Below are 18,561 nucleotides of genomic sequence, written 5' to 3'. Positions count from 1 at the left end.
ATGTATAATGTCCGAACAAAATATACGTTCCAAAATCCTGCTGTATGTCGACGTTAATGACAAGGGCCTATAATTTAGTGGATTACTGGAATTATCTATCTTGATCAAAATGGAACTAACGGAACACAATGTCCTGTTCCAAACACTTTTAGGACAGAGGGTGTGGTTTTACCAAAACTCTGGTAGACATCGAAGACGTGTGCTCGGGTAATCTTCCAGCAGCTCTGCACTGTCTGGACACGAGCTACGGGACAGGCTGCCTACCATGGAGGGCCCGGGATGTCGACGGCTATTACAGATACTAGTCAGTGGCAGAAGCTGTTAGTGCGTCTCCTGAAGACTGAGACATGTGGACAGTGTGCAAGACACCATCAGTTCAGCAGGCCACAGGTAGAAATCTCCAACTGTAGTTGTGAGGTCGGCAGCTCACAGCGATCGAGTACAGCACACCAGGCAGGTAGCTGTCTCGAAGCTGGAAGTAATCTTGCCCAACGGTAGCTGTACATCACAGGTTCTGCCTCATAGTTGGTGTATTGCAATGTAGAGAGGGCGACCGAGGCTCCGAAGCCTGAGTATTTATTACTGCTTATTGAGGTAATGACGTTATATTCGGCTGGTGATGACCGTATGTGGCCTAATTTTAAGGGCTCTTAACAACCCTTATACCTCGCAAGAATCGCTTTCAGGACTTCAGCTTGCTGCCTTTCCGCCATATCAGCAGGCTGATAGCTGTTCTTATGAAAGTCTTACTATTAGAATGACGAGATGTCTTCTCCTCACGGAGGTCAACTTTCTGACAGACGATTCAAGCATCTCGCTCATGCGAGGTGAGGCAGTCTCTTCTGATCTCTGTGTTCTGCGTGTCTGTCGATTTGATTGCGGTACGGGGCGTTTGCCGGGCTTCACTCGGCTTGACGCTGGCTGGAAAGGACATTGGGAAAATTTTACGTTTTCTAATTTAACCGCTTGTCTGCTTCTCTCTATCTCAGTGAATCTTCCTAAAACTATCAACCAAAGCTTCTAAAAAATTACAAAACAAACTAATTTCCAACCTAAATTCGTGCGCTGAGCAAAAATTTGACCATACTGAATTATAAAAAGGCTTAATATCATTTTCTCACCACTGTTTCTATATAAATGCAGTGCTACCCTTAACGTAAACTGACATCTGAAATAAATGCGTAACTGGCCTTACAAAGAAATTCCTGCCCCGAAAATGTATTTTCATTTACTTCATATCTTGACAAACGTCTCTGCAAATTTCTCGAAAGCCGCGCACAGCATACTGCAGCAAAGCAACGTAAAAAAAGCTATGAGTGAAAATTCCGTAACACAAAGTGAAATGTGGCTATGTATATAATAAATTGAATCAAGGGTGGGAATTCTAACTGGTAAGAAATGACAACTAGCAAAATTCAAATGAAATTCTATGTCCAAAAGTAATGCTTTAAATATCAACTTAATACTCACCGTAATATTTACATAACATGTCTTTAAGAAATAACTTTAAGCAAGGACAACCTCATCTTCCTATAAAAGTAATCCATACAGCAAATCTACTACCTAAATATCTATACTACAATTTCAATAATGCAAAACAGTAATACGCTCTTGCAGCATTCCTGAAAAACTCAAAAATAAACTCCTTAGCTTCTATCTCGATTATTGAATCGAAAATATTCATACTCAAATTCCGTTAGTCACTTATCACACTTATGAAGAAAATTTCCGTTCTTCAACATACGTTTGATACTTAACACTTCTCAAATGCCAGGGAGCCCCTTGAGAGCGAGGTCACAAAATGCCAATGGTGTTTACGGCATTTAGCGCCCCACCATGCTACAATACTGGCTGCTAGTGACGACGCGGCAGGACTGGAGGTACAGGATGGTGAGCACAGCGTGAGGCTGCGGAGCGTACTTGAACTGCTTAGTCAATGAATAACTCAGAACAGTGCTACAGTGTTAGTGGTGTTAACACGAGACAGAGCAAGGGCAACGATAAATAAATCAAACAATGTATTTTGTCAAAAATAACAGTTGCCGATGTTGACATTTCGACAGACAGGAATCCAAGTTATTTCGCAGAGCGAGAAACAAGCGGCAGGTGAAATATTTGGGTTCTGCAAGTTGAGCCAGTGGAATATGTGACGTCGTATACGCTCGACTCTGCGGACAACCTAACATGAGGAGTACAATGATGGCAATAAGTAATTAACAAGTGAAAGTGATACTGAAAGAGGTGTCGAGCCATGTACTTTATCATCCTAGTACCACAAGTGGCGACAAATTCGTAGTAAAGAACAATCGGTGTCACAAGGAGCGGGCACTAAACATAATTAGTCCCTACATACCTGAAAGTTCATCCGCAGCAAAGTGAAAAAACAGTTATGAACAGATTTCCAATACGTTCGCAGGTGTATGACCGAGTAGTGTATAAGAAAATCTACATACAACAATAACGATAAAAAATTCAACAAACTTCTATGTTGTTGTTGTTGTTGTGGTCTTCAGTCCAGAGACTGGTTTGATGCAGCTCTCCATGCTACTCTATCCTGTGCAAGCTTCTTCATCTCCCAGTACCTACTGCAACCTACATCCGTCTCAATCTGTTTAGTGTATTCTTCTCTTGGTCTCCCTCTACGATTTTTACCCTCCGTGCTGCCCTCCAATACTACATTGGTGATTCCTTCATACCTCAGAATATTTCCAACCAACCGATCCCTTCTTCTAGTCAAGTTGTGCCACAAACTCCTCTTCCCCCCAACGCTATTCAATACCTCCTCATTGGTTATGTGATCTACCCATCTGATCTTCAGCGTCCTTCTGTAGCACCACATTTCGGAAGCTTCTATTCTCTTTTTGTCTAAACTAGTTATCGTCCACGTTTCGCTTCCATACATGACTACACTCCATACAAATACCTTCAGAAAAGACTTCCTGACACCTACATCTATACTCGATGTTAACAAATTTCTCTTCTTCAGAAACGCCTTCCTTGCCATTGCCAGTCTGCATTTTATACCGTCACTGCTTCGACCACCGTCAGTTATTTTACTCTCCAAATAGCAAAACTCATTTACTACTTTAAGTGTCTCATTTCCTAATCTAATACCCTCAGCATCACCCGATTTAATTCGACTACATTCAATTATCCTCGTTTTGCTTTTGTTGATGTTCATCTTATATGCTCCTTTCAAGACACTGTCCATTCCGTTCAACTGCTCTTCCAAGTCCTTTGCTGTCTCTGACAGAATTACAGTGTTATCGGCGAACCTCAAAGTTTTTGTTTCCTCTCCATGAATTTTAATTCCTACTACAAATTTTTCTTTTTTTGCTTGCTCAATATACAGATTGAATAACATCGAGGATAGGCTACAACCCTGTCTCACTCCCTTTCCAACCACTGCTTCCCTTTCATGCCCCCCGACTCTTACAACTGCCATCTGGTTTCTGTACAAATTGTAAATAGCCTTTCGCTCCCTGTATTTTACCCCTACCACCTTCAGCTTTGAAAGAGAGTATTCCAGTCAACATTGTCAAAAGCTTTCTCTAAGTCTGCAAATGCTAGAAACGTAGGTTTGCCATTTCTTAATCTAGCTTCTAAAATAAGTCGTAGGGTCAGTATTGCCTCATGTGTTCCCATATTTCTATGGAATCCAAACTGATCTTCCCCGAGGTCGGCTTCTACCAGTTTTTCCATTCGTCTGTAAAGAATTCGCGTTAGTATTTTGCAGCTGTGACTTATTAAACTAATAATTCTGTAGTTTTCACATCTGTCAACACCTGCTTCCTTTGGAATTTGAATTATTATATTCTTCTTGAAGTCTGAGGGTATTTCGCCTGTGTCATACATTTTGCTCACCAGATGGTAGAGTTTTGTCAGGGCTGGCTCTCCCAAGGCTATCAGTAATTCTAATGGAATGTTGTCTACTCCTGGGACCTTGTTTCGACTTAGGTCTTTCAGTGCTCTGTCAAACTCTTCACGCAGTATCATATCTCCCATTTCATCTTCATCCACTCCCATTTCCCTAATATTGTCCTTAAGAACATCGCCCTTGTATAGACCCTCTATTTGCTTAGAACTGGGTTTCCATGAGAGCTTTTGATATTTATGCAAAAAAATGGCTCTGAGCACTATGGGATTTAACATCTATGGTCATCAGTCCCCTAGAACTTAGAACTACTTAAACCTAACTAACCTAAGGACATCACACAACACCCTGTCATTACGAGGCAGAGAAAATCCCTGACCCCGCCTGGAATCGAACCCGGGAACCCGGGTGCGGGAAGCGAGAACGCTACCGCACGACCACGAGCTGCGTACAATATTTATGCAAGTGGTTCTCTTTTCTCCAAAGGTCTCCCTAATTTTCCTGCAGGTAGTATACGCCTCTACATCCTTACATTTGTCCTCTAGCCATCCCTGCTTAGCCATTTTGCACTTCCTGACGATCTCATTTTTGAGAAGTTTGTATTCGTTTTTGCCTGCCTCATTTACTGCATTTTGGTATTTTCTCCTTTCATTAATTAAATTCAGTATCTCTTCTGTTACCCAAGGATTTCTATTAGCCCTCGTCTTTTTACCTACTTGAGCTTCTGCTACCTTCACTATTTCATCTCTCAAAGCTACCCATTCTTCTTCTACTGTATTTCTTTCCCCAATTCTTGTCATTCCTTCCCTTATACTCTCCCTGAAACTCTCTAAAACCTCTGGTTCTGTCAATTTGTCCAGGTCCCATCTCCTTAAATTCCCAACATTTTGCAGTTTCTTTAGTTTTAATCTACAGTTCATAACTAATAGATTGTGGTCAGAGTCCACATCTGCCCCTGGAAATGTCTTACAATTTAAAACCTGGTTCCTAAATCTCTGTCTTACCATTATATACTCTATCAGAAGGATGTACGCTGCAGTACGTACTGGGAGATGAAGAAGCTTGCACAGGGTAGAGTAGCATGGAGAGCTGCATCAAACCAGTGTCAGGACTGAAGACCACAACAACAACCACAACTGAAACCTGTCAGTATCACCAGGCTTTTTCCATGTATACAACCTTCTTTTATGATTCTTGAACCAAGTGGTAGCTATGATTAAGTTATGCTCTGTGCAAAATTCCACCAGGCGGCTTCCTCTTTCATTCCTTACCCCCATTCCATATTCACCTACTAAGTTTCCTTCTCTTCCTTTTCCTACTATCGAATTCCAGTCGCCCATTACTATTACATTTTCGTCTCCCTTCACTATCTGAATAATTTCTTTTATCTCATCATACATTTCATCAATCTCTTCGTTATCTGCGGAGTTAGTCGGCTTCGTATCTATCTTGGCCACAATAATGCGTTCACTATGCTGTTTGTAGTAGCTTACTAGCATTCCATTTTTTTATTCCTTATTAAACCTACTCCTGCATTACCCCTATTTGATTTTGTATTTATAACCCTGTATTCACCTGACCAAAAGACTTGCTCCTCCTGCCACCGAATTTCACAAATTCCCACTATATCTAACTTTAACCTATCCATTTCCGTTTTTAAATTTTCTAACCTACCTGCCCGGTTAAGGGATCTGACATTCCACGCTCCGACCCGTAGAACACCAGTTTTCTTTCTCCTGATAACATCGTCCTCCTGAGTAGTACCCGCCCGGAGATGCGAATGACGGACTATTTTACCTCCGAAATATTTTACCCAAGAGGACGCCATCGTCATTTAACCATACAGTAAAGATGCTTGCCCTCGGGAAAAACTACGGCTGTAGTTTCCCCTTGCTTTCAGCCGTTCGCAGTACCAGCAGAGCAAGTCCGTTTAGGTTAGTGTTACAAGACTTGCCCCTGCAACTACTGAATAGGCTACTGCTCCTCTTCAGGAACCATACGCTTCTCTGGCCTCCGTTGTGGTTGCAACTACGGTACGGCTATCTGTATCGTTGAGGCACGCTAGCCTCCCCACCAACGGCAAGGTCCATTGTTCATGGGGGACGGGGGGAACTTCTATATAATGACTAAATTCAGAATTCAAATAATTAAATTAAATCTAGATGGGAGGGTCAAAAGAAAAAATAGAAAAGTAATTAAGTAATGCAAAGACTTTGTTAATGAAGACAACAGCCAAATAACAGAAGGAGTCATGCAACCAATGCTTTTAACAATCAGAGTTCAAGGATAAAGCAACAGAGTAAATGGAAGAAGTGATGCTACATATACAAAGGCTGTACCGAAGGAAATGAAAATGTAATTGACGCATTCAATGAAAACACGTCAGGAAGCTGCTAATGTCTCAAGTAAAGTACTAAGTCCTGTCCTTTACATATATCACTATCGGAAGCTGTATTCCCAAATGTTATTTTCAGACCATTTTAGAAGCGCCTCGAAAGGACTAGAAAGGATTATGTACTCAAAAACCATAACGCATCTATTTCAAACTAGGAAAGTAACTCTTAATTTATGTTTAGATGTGCTCTCTCAGGGAACGAGCTGTTTTTCAGTACAGGAATCAGGTTACGTAAAATAAAAATGGGAAAAGAAAACAAATTTGGAACTGATTTCTACCACGCCTTATCAAAAGCATTTGACTGTGCAGGCCATAGCATTCCCCTAGAGAAGCACAAATATTATGGCTCTCAGAGATCTTTCTGGTAAATGTCTTCCATCATCTCTACTTAAAAGTATGTGGACTGATGCATTAAGAGACCCAGGATATGTTCTGAACGATACAGCACCTGGAGAATGGTTAGTATTCAGTTCAGGTGAACCACAGAAACGTATATTGAGTACACTCTTATTCTTGTTGCACTGAATGATCCGTCATTATACATGCAAGAAACAGAAACGGTTATCTCCGACAATACAAGTATTATAATAGAGTCTAGAGAAAAAACTCAATATCCGTAAAGTTAATAAAAATTCTCCTTTAAACCTAATGCCCGATTGTCAGCAAACAGAATATCACAGAAGTTACATAAATACAGCACATGCAATTTTTTGATGTAGAAGATCTGACCGTGCCCTAGGAAATAACACGTGCGGGTAAATCAATAACTGGAAGAGAATGTACTTAATTCGTAAGTGTTTAAATTGATAATGAGTTGTACTGGAAGTTATATGCTACAGACCTGCTTAATCTTCCAAGATATGGATGATTAGATTTCGTTACATTGAATTCAAGACAGGTTACACGAACTTCAGATGGTACAAACAGAATCTCAGTGAAAATGTTTTTTTCTGTTGGTATTCCTCCTCTACTCACCAACAGATTGATAATTTGTATTATCTTTGACTCAAGTGGCATACTGGAGTTACTTACAGTCATCGTACAATTCCACAAGGTACACCATTAAATAAAATTATGTGCAGCTTTTCTGTATGTGATAGTACCACTACTAGCCTTGTGAGCAACATTTTATCAAATATTATGTTCCTTCCCTCATATTTCTCATGCTTGTGTAAAGTCTCTCAGTTCAGTCTACTGTTGTAATACTTGCCGGAGGTATTGGCTTCTCTTTGAAGCCTATATCCTTGAAAATAGTTTCGTAGACCGTGGGGAAGTTAGACTTCATATACTCGTATGGTTTGTCGAATTGCAGGCGGAAGTCTAAATACCATCCACCAGTACTGCCCCACCTGTATATCGTGAGCTCCACCTGCAACAATACCACAGCACATCATCAGAGAAACTTAAACGGAAAACTTTCTGAGAGTAGGCCACTACGAGACAGTTTTCGGGAAAATTTAGTGGAATCATGTAGAACAATTTGTGTACTTCCAAACGTACAACAGATTGTGTGAAATCAAGAAGAAAGTAGTGGATTTCAAGATGTTGTTGTGTCTGTCACTTAGCGATAAGAAATGATTTCTATTTGGATCAAATTCTTTTAACCAATGCTAAGAAGGTTGTACACTATTGTGAAACTTATATTATTTCTAGACATTCATCAGACTGATAAAGTTGGAATGATAATTACCAGATTTCCAGCTCTAAGTTGCAAATAAGACCTATTTTACTCTGTAAAAGTGTACATCACAATAATTTAAATCCCTTCGCCAACTGAGAGCAGCAATTGATAATACCTCAAGAAAAAAGATCTATTGACTTCGTACTGCAGGAGACGATGAGGGGTAGCGTTATTTCAGCAGTGTATAGAATTTTGGGAAATGGAAAACGGTTGTCTTTCCGCGTTGTATTATAAACCATTGAATAATATCCAACAGGTCCACTATTACAAGTAAGCACTATTACGAGTAAGCTGGTATATAGAAAGAAGTTTAAGCGAAGTAAAACAGATGACTAAACTTAAGCGATATTGTTCGACAATAATATCAGTTTAACAAATATTATTGTGTAACAATGCCAGAAATTTTGTAGTACACACAAATATATTAATCCTTGCGAAAATGCAAGTACCTCGAATTGCAGAAGAAACGGTTAAGCAACAAAAATGTTCTTTAAGTTAAAGTACAGGTCACTCACATCACATTTATAGCATTTGCCATGTACTTTTAAGGAAATTTCGTTACTTCTTTGATTCTTTCTTTTTTACTACATACAAAACTTCATACCTTATTATTTGAGGGCTTCAATATCGTCCTAAAATTACAGAGATTTCAATGTTTACCGTTCTACAGTCCAATACGTATTTTTTTCAGGATTAGGGACAATTTCATATACTGATGAGGTTAACGTTTCAGGGAAACAGTTGCCTAAGCAGCCTGCCACTGTGTCAGCGTAATGTATTTTGCAGGATATATTTTACAAATTCCTTTTGAGTCCTTCAATACATGTTTCGCTAAGTCTTCTCACACAGTTCTACTTATAATTATATAATTATTTATTTATGTCAGCCTTCACCATTTCACATGGAGGCACCTCAGCATCACTATATGAGAGATGTTTAAGTTCCCAATATAGAACGTGATTTTTCATTACGAATGTTCTTATAAAAATACTAGCTGAACATCTGGAATCGCTCAGCTACGTATTTATTACATTCTATTAGTCCATCTCCTTCTCCCTGTCACTGTCGATCTCTCCCTTCAACCTCACTGTGCCCGTATCCCATTGCCCCTCCCTTTATCCAACTGCTACTCCCGTCTCTCTCTCTCTCTCTCTCTCTCTCTCTCTCTCTCTCTCTGCCTCTCTACCCCCCTCCCCCTAATCCTCTTTTCAGCTGCTGCTGCCCCATCTGTCTGACCATTTGCTTCTCCCTCTCTATCGATACGCTGCTATCCCCTCTGTCTCTCTTCTCTCTTCCTCTGTTCTCTATCTCCTCCTACCCCTCTGTCTTCTCCTCAACCAATCTAAGTCAACATCCTCCTGTCCCTCTCTCTGTCCATTATCTCCTCCATTTCTTTTCCCATCTCTTCCTATTTCCTTTTGCTGTCCATCTCGCTCTCTATCAGGCCTGCTCCTTCTCCCACAGTCTCCATCCAACTCCTGCTTCTTCCTTTCTCTGTCCAACACCCCATTACCCTCTCTCTGTCCATCTTCTCATCTTCCCTTCCTCTGTCCATTTTTCCTCACCTTCTCACTGACCATCTCGTCCTCCCCCATATCTGTGATCATCCTCCAGCTTCCCCCTCTCTTGCTAGCCACCTCTTCCACTCCCTTTTCTTTGAGCGTTATCATCACCACTCCAATCAAGTATTTCTGAATTTCATCCCCAGATTATTCCTGTACAAATACTAAGTTTGGCTGATTCAATTCAGGGGCTTAGCAGCAACTTTTTACCCGCAGCTTTGCCTCCATACCTACATGACACATATTTAACAGATTTAATACATACAGGTGACCAAAAAAAATCCATTAACACTTGAAAATTCAATATTTCGTGGAATAACACATGTAGGTATGTAGTATTTGAAACATATGCTTGAAAGGACATGAGGTTTTATTGAAACCAAAAAAGCGCGCAGCATGACCAACAGATGGCGCTTCATATGATGCAAAAGAAGTTCAGTAAGTCGGCTGTCACTCATAAACAATACCTGTAGTCGAGCAACAATGTTGTGAGCAGTACTGTACAATATATCATCAAGTACGGTGAGAAACTTCCGTCGGATGTTGTCTTCTAGCATCCCTAACAAGGCTGGACGATCGCTGTAGACTTGCGGCTTCAGGCAACCCCACAATCCATAATCACACGGATTGAGGTTTGGGGAACAGGGAGATCCAGCACGACAGAAGTTGCGGCTCAGCACGCGATCTCCATCAAACGGCGTGAGCAAGAGGTCTGTCATATGTGTATCAATAAGGGATGCCCCAGCCTGCATAAAATTCGTACGTGACTGTGTTTGGTCGCCCGTTACGGGGACGATCGTCTTCACATTTTGATCATTTTCTTCGCAGTGACGTTTCTCATGGGAAGTTTACAGTTCGAAAGCCTTCTTATTGTGGTAGAATCGTAAAGCTGTAGTTGCGTATACTCCATTCTGATAGTGATAGTGATCATTGAGGTCGGTTTGCAGTAGGGTTTTGGAGAATATACTGTATTCAAACGTTATGAATCACCTCGAAGGGAACGATTGATACGTAATCAGCATGGTTTCAGAAAACATCGTTCTTCTGCAACGCAGCTAGCTCTTTATTCGCACGAAGTAATGGCCGCTATCGACAGAGGATCTCAAGTTGATTCCGTATTTCTAGATTTCCGGAAAGCTTTTGACACCGTTCCTCACAAGCTACTTCTAATCAAGCTGTGGGCCTATGGGGTATCGTCTCAGCTGTGCGACTGGATTCGTGATTTCCTGTCAGGAAGGTCGCAGCTCGTAGTAATAGACGCAAATCATCGAGTAAAACTGAAGTTTTATCGGGTGTTCCCCAGGGAAGCGTCCTGGGACCTCTGCTGTTCCTGATCTATATAAATGACCTGGGTGACAATCTGAGCAGTTCTCTTAGGTTGTTCGCAGATGATGCTGTAATTCACCGTCTAGTAAAGTGATCCGAAGACCAGTATCAGTTGCAAAGCGATTTAGAAAAGATTGCTGTATGGTGTGGCAGGTGGCAGTTGACGCTAAATAACGAAAAGTGTGAGGTGATCCACATGATTTCCAAAAGAAATCCGTTGGAATTCGATTACTCGATAAATAGTACAATTCTCAAGGCTGTCAATTCAACTAAGTACCTGGGTGTAAAAATTACGCACAACTTCAGTTGGAAAGACCACATAGATAATATTTTGGGGAAGGCGAGCCAAAGGTTGCGTTTCATTGGCAGGGCACTTAGAAGATGCAATAAGTCCACTAAAGAGACAGCTTACACTACACTCGTTCGTCCTCTGTTAGAATATTGCTGCGCGGCGTGGGATCCTTACCAGGTGGGATTGACGGAGGACATCGAAAGGGTGCAAAAAAGGGCAGCTCGTTTTGTATTATCACGTAATAGGGGAGAGAGTGTGGCAAATATGATAAAGCAAAGACGTTTTTCGTCGCGGCGAGATCTATTTATGAAATTTCAGTCACCAACTTTCTCTTCCGTATGCGAAAATATTTTGTTGAGCCCAACCTACATAGGTAAGAATGATCATCAAAATAAAATAAGAGAAATCAGAGCTCGAACAGAAAGGTTTAGGTGTTCGTTTTTCCCGCGCGCTCTTCGGGAGTGGAATGGTAGGGAGATAGTATGATTGTGGTTCGATGAACCCTCTGCCAAGCACTTACATATTTAAGCATATATTTCACTCATATCGCTAGCGAACTTAACCCTGCAATTTCATTTGAATGCAACTCAATGTTTATGGCGTGACATCTTCAGAACAGTGTGTCGAACAACGACATCATTTTCCAGATACGTCCTGTGGTACTTGTAGACGCTGTATGTGGAACGTGTTGCGAATCGAGTCAATACTAAAGCAGTAACAAATCAATTTGTCAGCATGATGCGGCAATTTTTTACTCTTCACAGTGTTTATGACTTCATATCTCCTGAACTATGTGTTGTACATATTTTGCAGTTATATTTAGTGGTACATGTTAATACTGTCTGCAAAATCCGTTGCCAATAGAGTTGTTGATCAAGAAACAATAAATTAAAAGCTCATGCCAGGTGAAGTAGTTTTACTGCATAAATAACAAAAAAGTAGTACACGATAAACTTCTTTCCTTTCATCAGTTTTTGGTGGACGAATGAGCGAGAAAACGTCTCGAAAAGTTTTAAAAGTATGTACAATGTTTGTTTAAAGTCACTGTCTCTCCCCCCCCCCTCCTTCTCAAATACTGGATGAATATAATCTGGCTATTCATAAGTTGTTAATTACGCTTCTCTTACACCCCCAACCGAATCCCACAGCTTTGAGAGACAGGAGGTTCTTAAGCACACAGTGGTTCTTTATAGACTGAAATGGATACTTGTAAGAAGTTTGAATGGACTCACTAGGTAGCATGAAGGAATTATTCGAAAGGGAGGGAAACCGGTAGATGTGATGCACATGTATAGAAAAACATATGATTTCTATTTCACATGTCCTCCTGAGGGATATAGTGCCAAATTCTGTTCTACTAACGCATTAAATTGTCAAAATCGTGACGCGGTTGGAGGGCCTTGAACGTAATGCTCCAGACGTTCTCATTTGAGGAGAGATCCGACTATCTTGCTGGGCAAGGTAGGGTCTGGCACGCACTAAGACAAGAAGTAGATACCCTCACTTTGTGCAAGTGGGCGTTATCTTGTTAATATGTAGGCGCTGGATAACTTGCCATGAAGAGCGACAAAACAGGACGTAAAAAGTCGTCGACGTACTGCTGCGCTGTAATAGTACCACGCATGACAACCGAAGAGGTCCTGCTATGAAAACAAATGACATCCTAGACCATCACTCCTGGTTGTCGGGTCATATGGAGCGCGACAGTAAGGCTGGTATCCCTCTACTGTGTGGAGTTTCTCCAGGGACCTCTTCGGCCTGGTATCTCAGTGACTGGAGCAAAATTGTCTTCAGTAATGGATTTCCTCTGTGAAACCTTTTATGGCACAGTAGGTGAACTTGAAGAACGGATCACATGAGCTGTGCAGAACCCGTTAACTAGCGACGACTTGTCTGGAGACTCCCTGGACAGGGTTAGGATGCCAACCTGATTGTCGCCTATGATATGGTCCGACAATATGGCATGATGGTCTGAGGTGCCACTCCTTTCATAGTAAGACCCGTTTGGTTGTCATTCGCGACATGCTTATAGTAAAACGGTACGTCTACGATAATTTACGCCCTGTTTTGTTGCCGATCTGGCAAGCTACACAGGGCTTATATTTCAGTAAGATAATCCCCGCCCCCTCATGGCGAGAGCTTCTATTGCTACTATTCATGCTTGGTAAACCCTATTTTAGCCGTCAAGGTTGCTAGATCTTTCCCCAACAAAGAACGTTTACAACATTATGAGCATGGCCCTGAAACCACCTTGGGATTTTGACGATCTACCGCGTCATTTGGACAATTTAAAGCGATATCCCTCAGCAGGACATCCAACAAACGTATCAGTGAATGGGAAGCTAAATAACTGCCTGCAGAAGGGCCACAGGCGGACCAATGCATCATTGACTTGCTTCATTTGTGAAGCTCTTTGTGTTGTATAAATCAACAAATTTTTCTAAAATTGGAATCATTTGGTTATTTGTATATGTATGTGACATCGATTGACGTCCTATTCAGATAATCCCTTCTTGTTTTTTTTTTTTTTGTCTGACTTCTCTTTTTCCGGTTTTTCAAGAGATATGCTGCTGCTGCCTACGAACCTGGTTTGGTATTTCTGGGGTCAGTTAGGTGGTCTGTTATAGCAACGGACTGTTGTATAACTCTGGACTGAGTGAATTCTAGAATGTTTAACCTATGTTTAGTGTTACCTCAATCTGTCTGCGACAGTAACTGAATATCCAACTACCGCAGCCCAACAATCAGTGGTAGCCTAACACTTTCTCCCAGATTGACATGGAATGAATAAAGTGAAAAACTTCGAAGAAGTTTAGTGGATTGGGCTTTAGATAATTTACCAATGCCAGAGATGAATCTACAAGGATATAAATGCTGCTGATGTTTCATTAAACTTTAAGAAAGACTTACACATGGGGATTCAGAAATTATTCCATTACATGAAGCTTGTAAAAAACGAGATATTGCCTACAGAGATAATAAGGTCATAGAAAAAAGACACAAAGCAGATAAAGAGCTACAAATATATGTGAAGAAAGAATACATGTAAGTGATGCTTCATGAGGAGAAAAAAATCTGCAATTGCAGTTACAGGAATAATGTATGGTAAACGAAAATTAGTTAAGGGATTATGTGTGGATGATGATAGATAGGGATTCAAAATTTATTAATCCTTATAATTTTTAATGTGCATAAATGAATAACTTTTCAGTTGATTATACTTTGCTTGCAAGTGACAAAACTAAACCAAAATCAATTAAAATAAAATAAAATAAAATAATGGACAGTTACCTAGAATTGAACCATTTCTACTGCTGCAAAAAAAAAAAGACAAAGCAACAGCTAATGCATTCAAAGACTAGTAGAAATTTACTTTATACATTATGAATTCCTGTTGTGAAAAAGATTATCAAATATCTAACAAAAAAGGAAAAAGGTAAAGGACTAACAAACATGAAGATGGATTTTTTCCATTACTATCAGCTGGAGTTCCATATCCAGAAACCATTACTTCACTTGCTGGTGGTTTTACAACTATCGAAATTGCAGTAATAAACAAGAAAAAGCTGATACAGTATTGGGAGAATGGAAAAGGCATAATGAAAAAATGGGGAAAAAAGGAAAAGGAGTACCAAATTCCAAAAAATTATTAAAAAGTATAATAAACCATTATCAAATTATGACATAGAAAAATTTGCTAAACAATTGAAAATTAAACATTTTCATGGCGTTTGTATGATTGATGAACTACACAATGAACCAAAAAATTTAGGATTTAGCATAGTTAATGTAGGTACATCTGATCACTTTGATACCCACTGGATTTATTATTATAAGAATAAAGGTATAAAATTTATTTTTGATTCATTTACTGGTAATATCCCATAGCAACTAAACAATTATTTGGGAAAACGACCTCTACTACAATACTGAGAGAATAGGAGACTTCAATGAAGTAATTTGTGGTCGTTTGTGTTTATTTGTTTTGAAACTGTTATGCATGAATTATAAGTTTAATGATATTTTGAATTTAATAAATGGGCATATTTGGAAATAAAACACAGCCTAAAGGTCACACAATTAATAGTCAGATAAATGCAGAAAACATAAGAAATCCATTAGAAGTAAAAATTGATCCAAAAACAGAACCTCTAATTAAACAATTTCATAAAGAATTACATAACATTTTTAAAGCAACTAAATGGTATGTTGAGTTTAGAGGCAGAAGAATAGTAGATATAAAAGATCTGATGCTCTTACTAAACAATACATAGAAAAATAATACCTAACAAAACATGAATATGCAAATATTCTAACACAATCTGATAAATATATGTAACAAACCTGAATATGGAAGTATTCTAACACAATTTGATAATTAAATCACTAAACCACATATTAATGTAAGATCACACAGATCCATCACAATAATTAATGAAAAAAGATCAAATGTGATTTCTGTGGTCTAAAGAATCTGCTTATATCCTCTAGATAAAAATTCAGAAAGAGTAACAAAATATAAAAATGTTGGTATTGATCTCGACTGCAAAATTGAAAATATTGATTGATAATATTCCAAAAATTTGAAACAAAATGAATGTATTTATTGATGTCTATTCGTTTGATGAAAAATATCAAGTGTTCCCATTAAAAATTATGAAAGTTAAGAAAGAGAAACATTTAAATCTCCTTTACTTCAAGGAAGAAGTTTATTCACACTATCGTTGTATAAAAAATTTATCTCATCTTGTTTCAGGTCAAATTAATAAACATGAAGAAGTAAAATTTATTTGTGATTTCTATTTCTTCCGTTTCACTAGTAAAGAAGAATTAAATAACCACATATCAAGCTTATTAGTTAACAAACCATTAAAAGTAGAAAAGCCAGAGAAAGATTCCCATAAAAGTTACAAAAATTATTGATATATACAGAAAGTTTAATTTATTATTTATACTGATTGTGAATGTTAACTATTGAAAATGGACAAGTGTTAACCGAATCCTGAAAATTAATATACAATGAAATGTCAAAAATGGGATCAAGCGGATTATTTTATTATATTAAATATATAAATAGAGATTGTAAAGATCCTGTTGCTTAAAGAAGGCCAAATTGTAATAAGAAATACATGAAATATTGCAGAAATTGTAAGAATTATTATGAAGTTAAAGAAATGAAATCATTAAGTCCTGAAGAACAATCAAGAAATGCAACATTGAAAAGATGTACATTGTGCCACTGACATTATATACCAAAAAATAAAAAGGTTCATCATCATGATCATATGACTGGAAAATGTATAATCCATTATGTAATAAATGTAATTTACATTTAAAATATCTAAGATTTGTACCAATTAATACACACAATTAAACAGGATGTGATTTGAATCTGCTTGTGAAAGAACTTAGTTATGATCAAAAAGGAATAGATTGAATATCGAACAACAAATACAGATAAATTAATTTTGCTAACATGAGAGAAAATTTGAAAATGACATTTATTGACACATTTAAATTTATGGCTTCTTCTCTTGACAGACTTTCATCAAATATGAAGAGAGCTGAAATGTTAACCATTAAAACATTTCTCCTGAAGAGTTATTCGAATTAGTTATCAGAAAAAGTGTATATCCATAGGAGTACATGGATTCTTGGAAAAAGTTGAATGGGCACACTTACCAGCAATGGTAGATTATTTACAGTAAACTGAATGACTTTGAAATAACTGATCAAAATTAAAAACATGTAATACTAGTTTGAGAAAAATCTAATATTAAAAAATCTCGACTCAATCATTAAAATTATCTCCAGCTTTTGGTCTCATGGTAGCATTCTTGCTTTCTGATCACGGGGTCCTGGTTTCGATTCCTGGCGGGATCACAAATTTTCACCTGCTCTGAGGTGACTAGGTGTTAGGAGCTTGCCTAGTACAGCAGTGTTGGTCTCCCGCATTGTTGCCCTATGCTCTGTCAAGAAGTATGCGACTTCATTTCCAATCCATATCTTAAGACTGATGTATTCTTAATATCTGATGTACTTGAAAATTTTTCAAGAACTTGTTAAAAGTATATGATTTGGATCCATCTTGTTATTTTACTAACCTAGGATTATCTTGGGATGCAATGTTGAAATTGACTAGAGAGCCAATTGATTTATTACATTATTATAATATGATTTTAATGGTTCAAAAAGGAATAAGAGGTAGATTATCACAGCAGTGTAGAAAATACATCAAAACAAACAATAAATACACGAAAGATTTTCATAGTAAAAAGATAACATATTATCTACACATTTAGATGGAAATAATTTACATTACTATGCAATAAGGCAATATTTACTATACAATGGATTTGAATGGGAAGAAGCAAATAATTTTGACCATACAAAAGTGAGTGAAATATCTGATACTCCAAAATTTGGATATATTTATAAAGTAGACTTAGTATATCCAAAAAAAATTAGATCAGGTACATAAAGATTTACCATTGCCTCCTAAAAACAAAATTGTGCTGGGATACAGTCCTACAACTGTTCCAGCTCTCACTGGAACTAAAGAAAGCAAGTTGTTGACTTCTCTCAGTGATAAAAATACACTCCTGGAAATGGAAAAAAGAACATATTGACACCGGTGTGTCAGACCCACCATACTTGCTCCGGACACTGCGAGAGGGCTGTACAAGCAATGATCACACGCACGGCACAGCGGACACACCAGGAACCGCGGTGTTGGCCGTCGAATGGCGCTAGCTGCGCAGCATTTGTGCACCGCCGCCGTCAGTGTCAGCCAGTTTGCCGTGACATACGGAGCTCCATCGCAGTCTTTAACACTGGTAGCATGCCGCGACAGCGTGGACGTGAACCATATGTGCAGTTGACGGACTTTGAGCGAGGGCGTATAGTGGGCATGCGGGAGGCCGGGTGGACGTACCGCCGAATTGCTCAACACGTGGAGCGTGAGGTCTCCACAGTACATCGATGTTGTCGCCAGTGGTCGGCGGAAGGTGCACGTGCCCGTCGACCTGGGACCGGACCGCAGCGACGCACGGATGCACGCCAAGACCGTAGGATCCTACGCAGTGCCGTAGGGGACCGCACCGCCACTTCCCAGCAAATTAGGGACACTGTTGCTCCTGGGGTATCGGTGAGGACCATTCGTAACCGTCTCCATGAAGCTGGGCTACGGTCCCGCACACCGTTAGGCCGTCTTCCGCTCACGCCCCAACATCGTGCAGCCCGCCTCCAGTGGTGTCGCGACAGGCGTGAATGGAGAGACGAATGGAGACGTGTCGTCTTCAGCGATGAGAGTCGCTTCTGCCTTGGTGCCAATGATGGTCGTATGCGTGTTTGGCGCCGTGCAGGTGAGCGCCACAATCAGGACTGCATACGACCGAGGCACACAGGGCCAACACCCGGCATCATGGTGTG

General features: G+C 39.4%; 1 protein-coding gene across 1 annotated transcript in view; it reads right to left on the bottom strand.

Moving 5' to 3' along the window:
• Positions 1-18,561, bottom strand: part of LOC126238820 (uncharacterized) — a 114,506-nt gene that overhangs the window by 74,748 nt on the left and 21,197 nt on the right. Inside the window, exon 3 of the mRNA XM_049947814.1 lies at positions 7,480-7,638. Within this exon, the coding sequence (XP_049803771.1) occupies positions 7,480-7,638 (159 nt within the window). The remainder of the gene's footprint in view (positions 1-7,479; positions 7,639-18,561) is intronic.

Source organism: Schistocerca nitens, chromosome 1, assembly GCF_023898315.1.
Source record: "Schistocerca nitens isolate TAMUIC-IGC-003100 chromosome 1, iqSchNite1.1, whole genome shotgun sequence".
Lineage (NCBI taxonomy): Eukaryota > Metazoa > Arthropoda > Insecta > Orthoptera > Acrididae > Schistocerca > Schistocerca nitens.
Note: the sequence above shows the minus strand (reverse complement) of the source record. Positions and strands in the feature narration are given on the sequence as shown.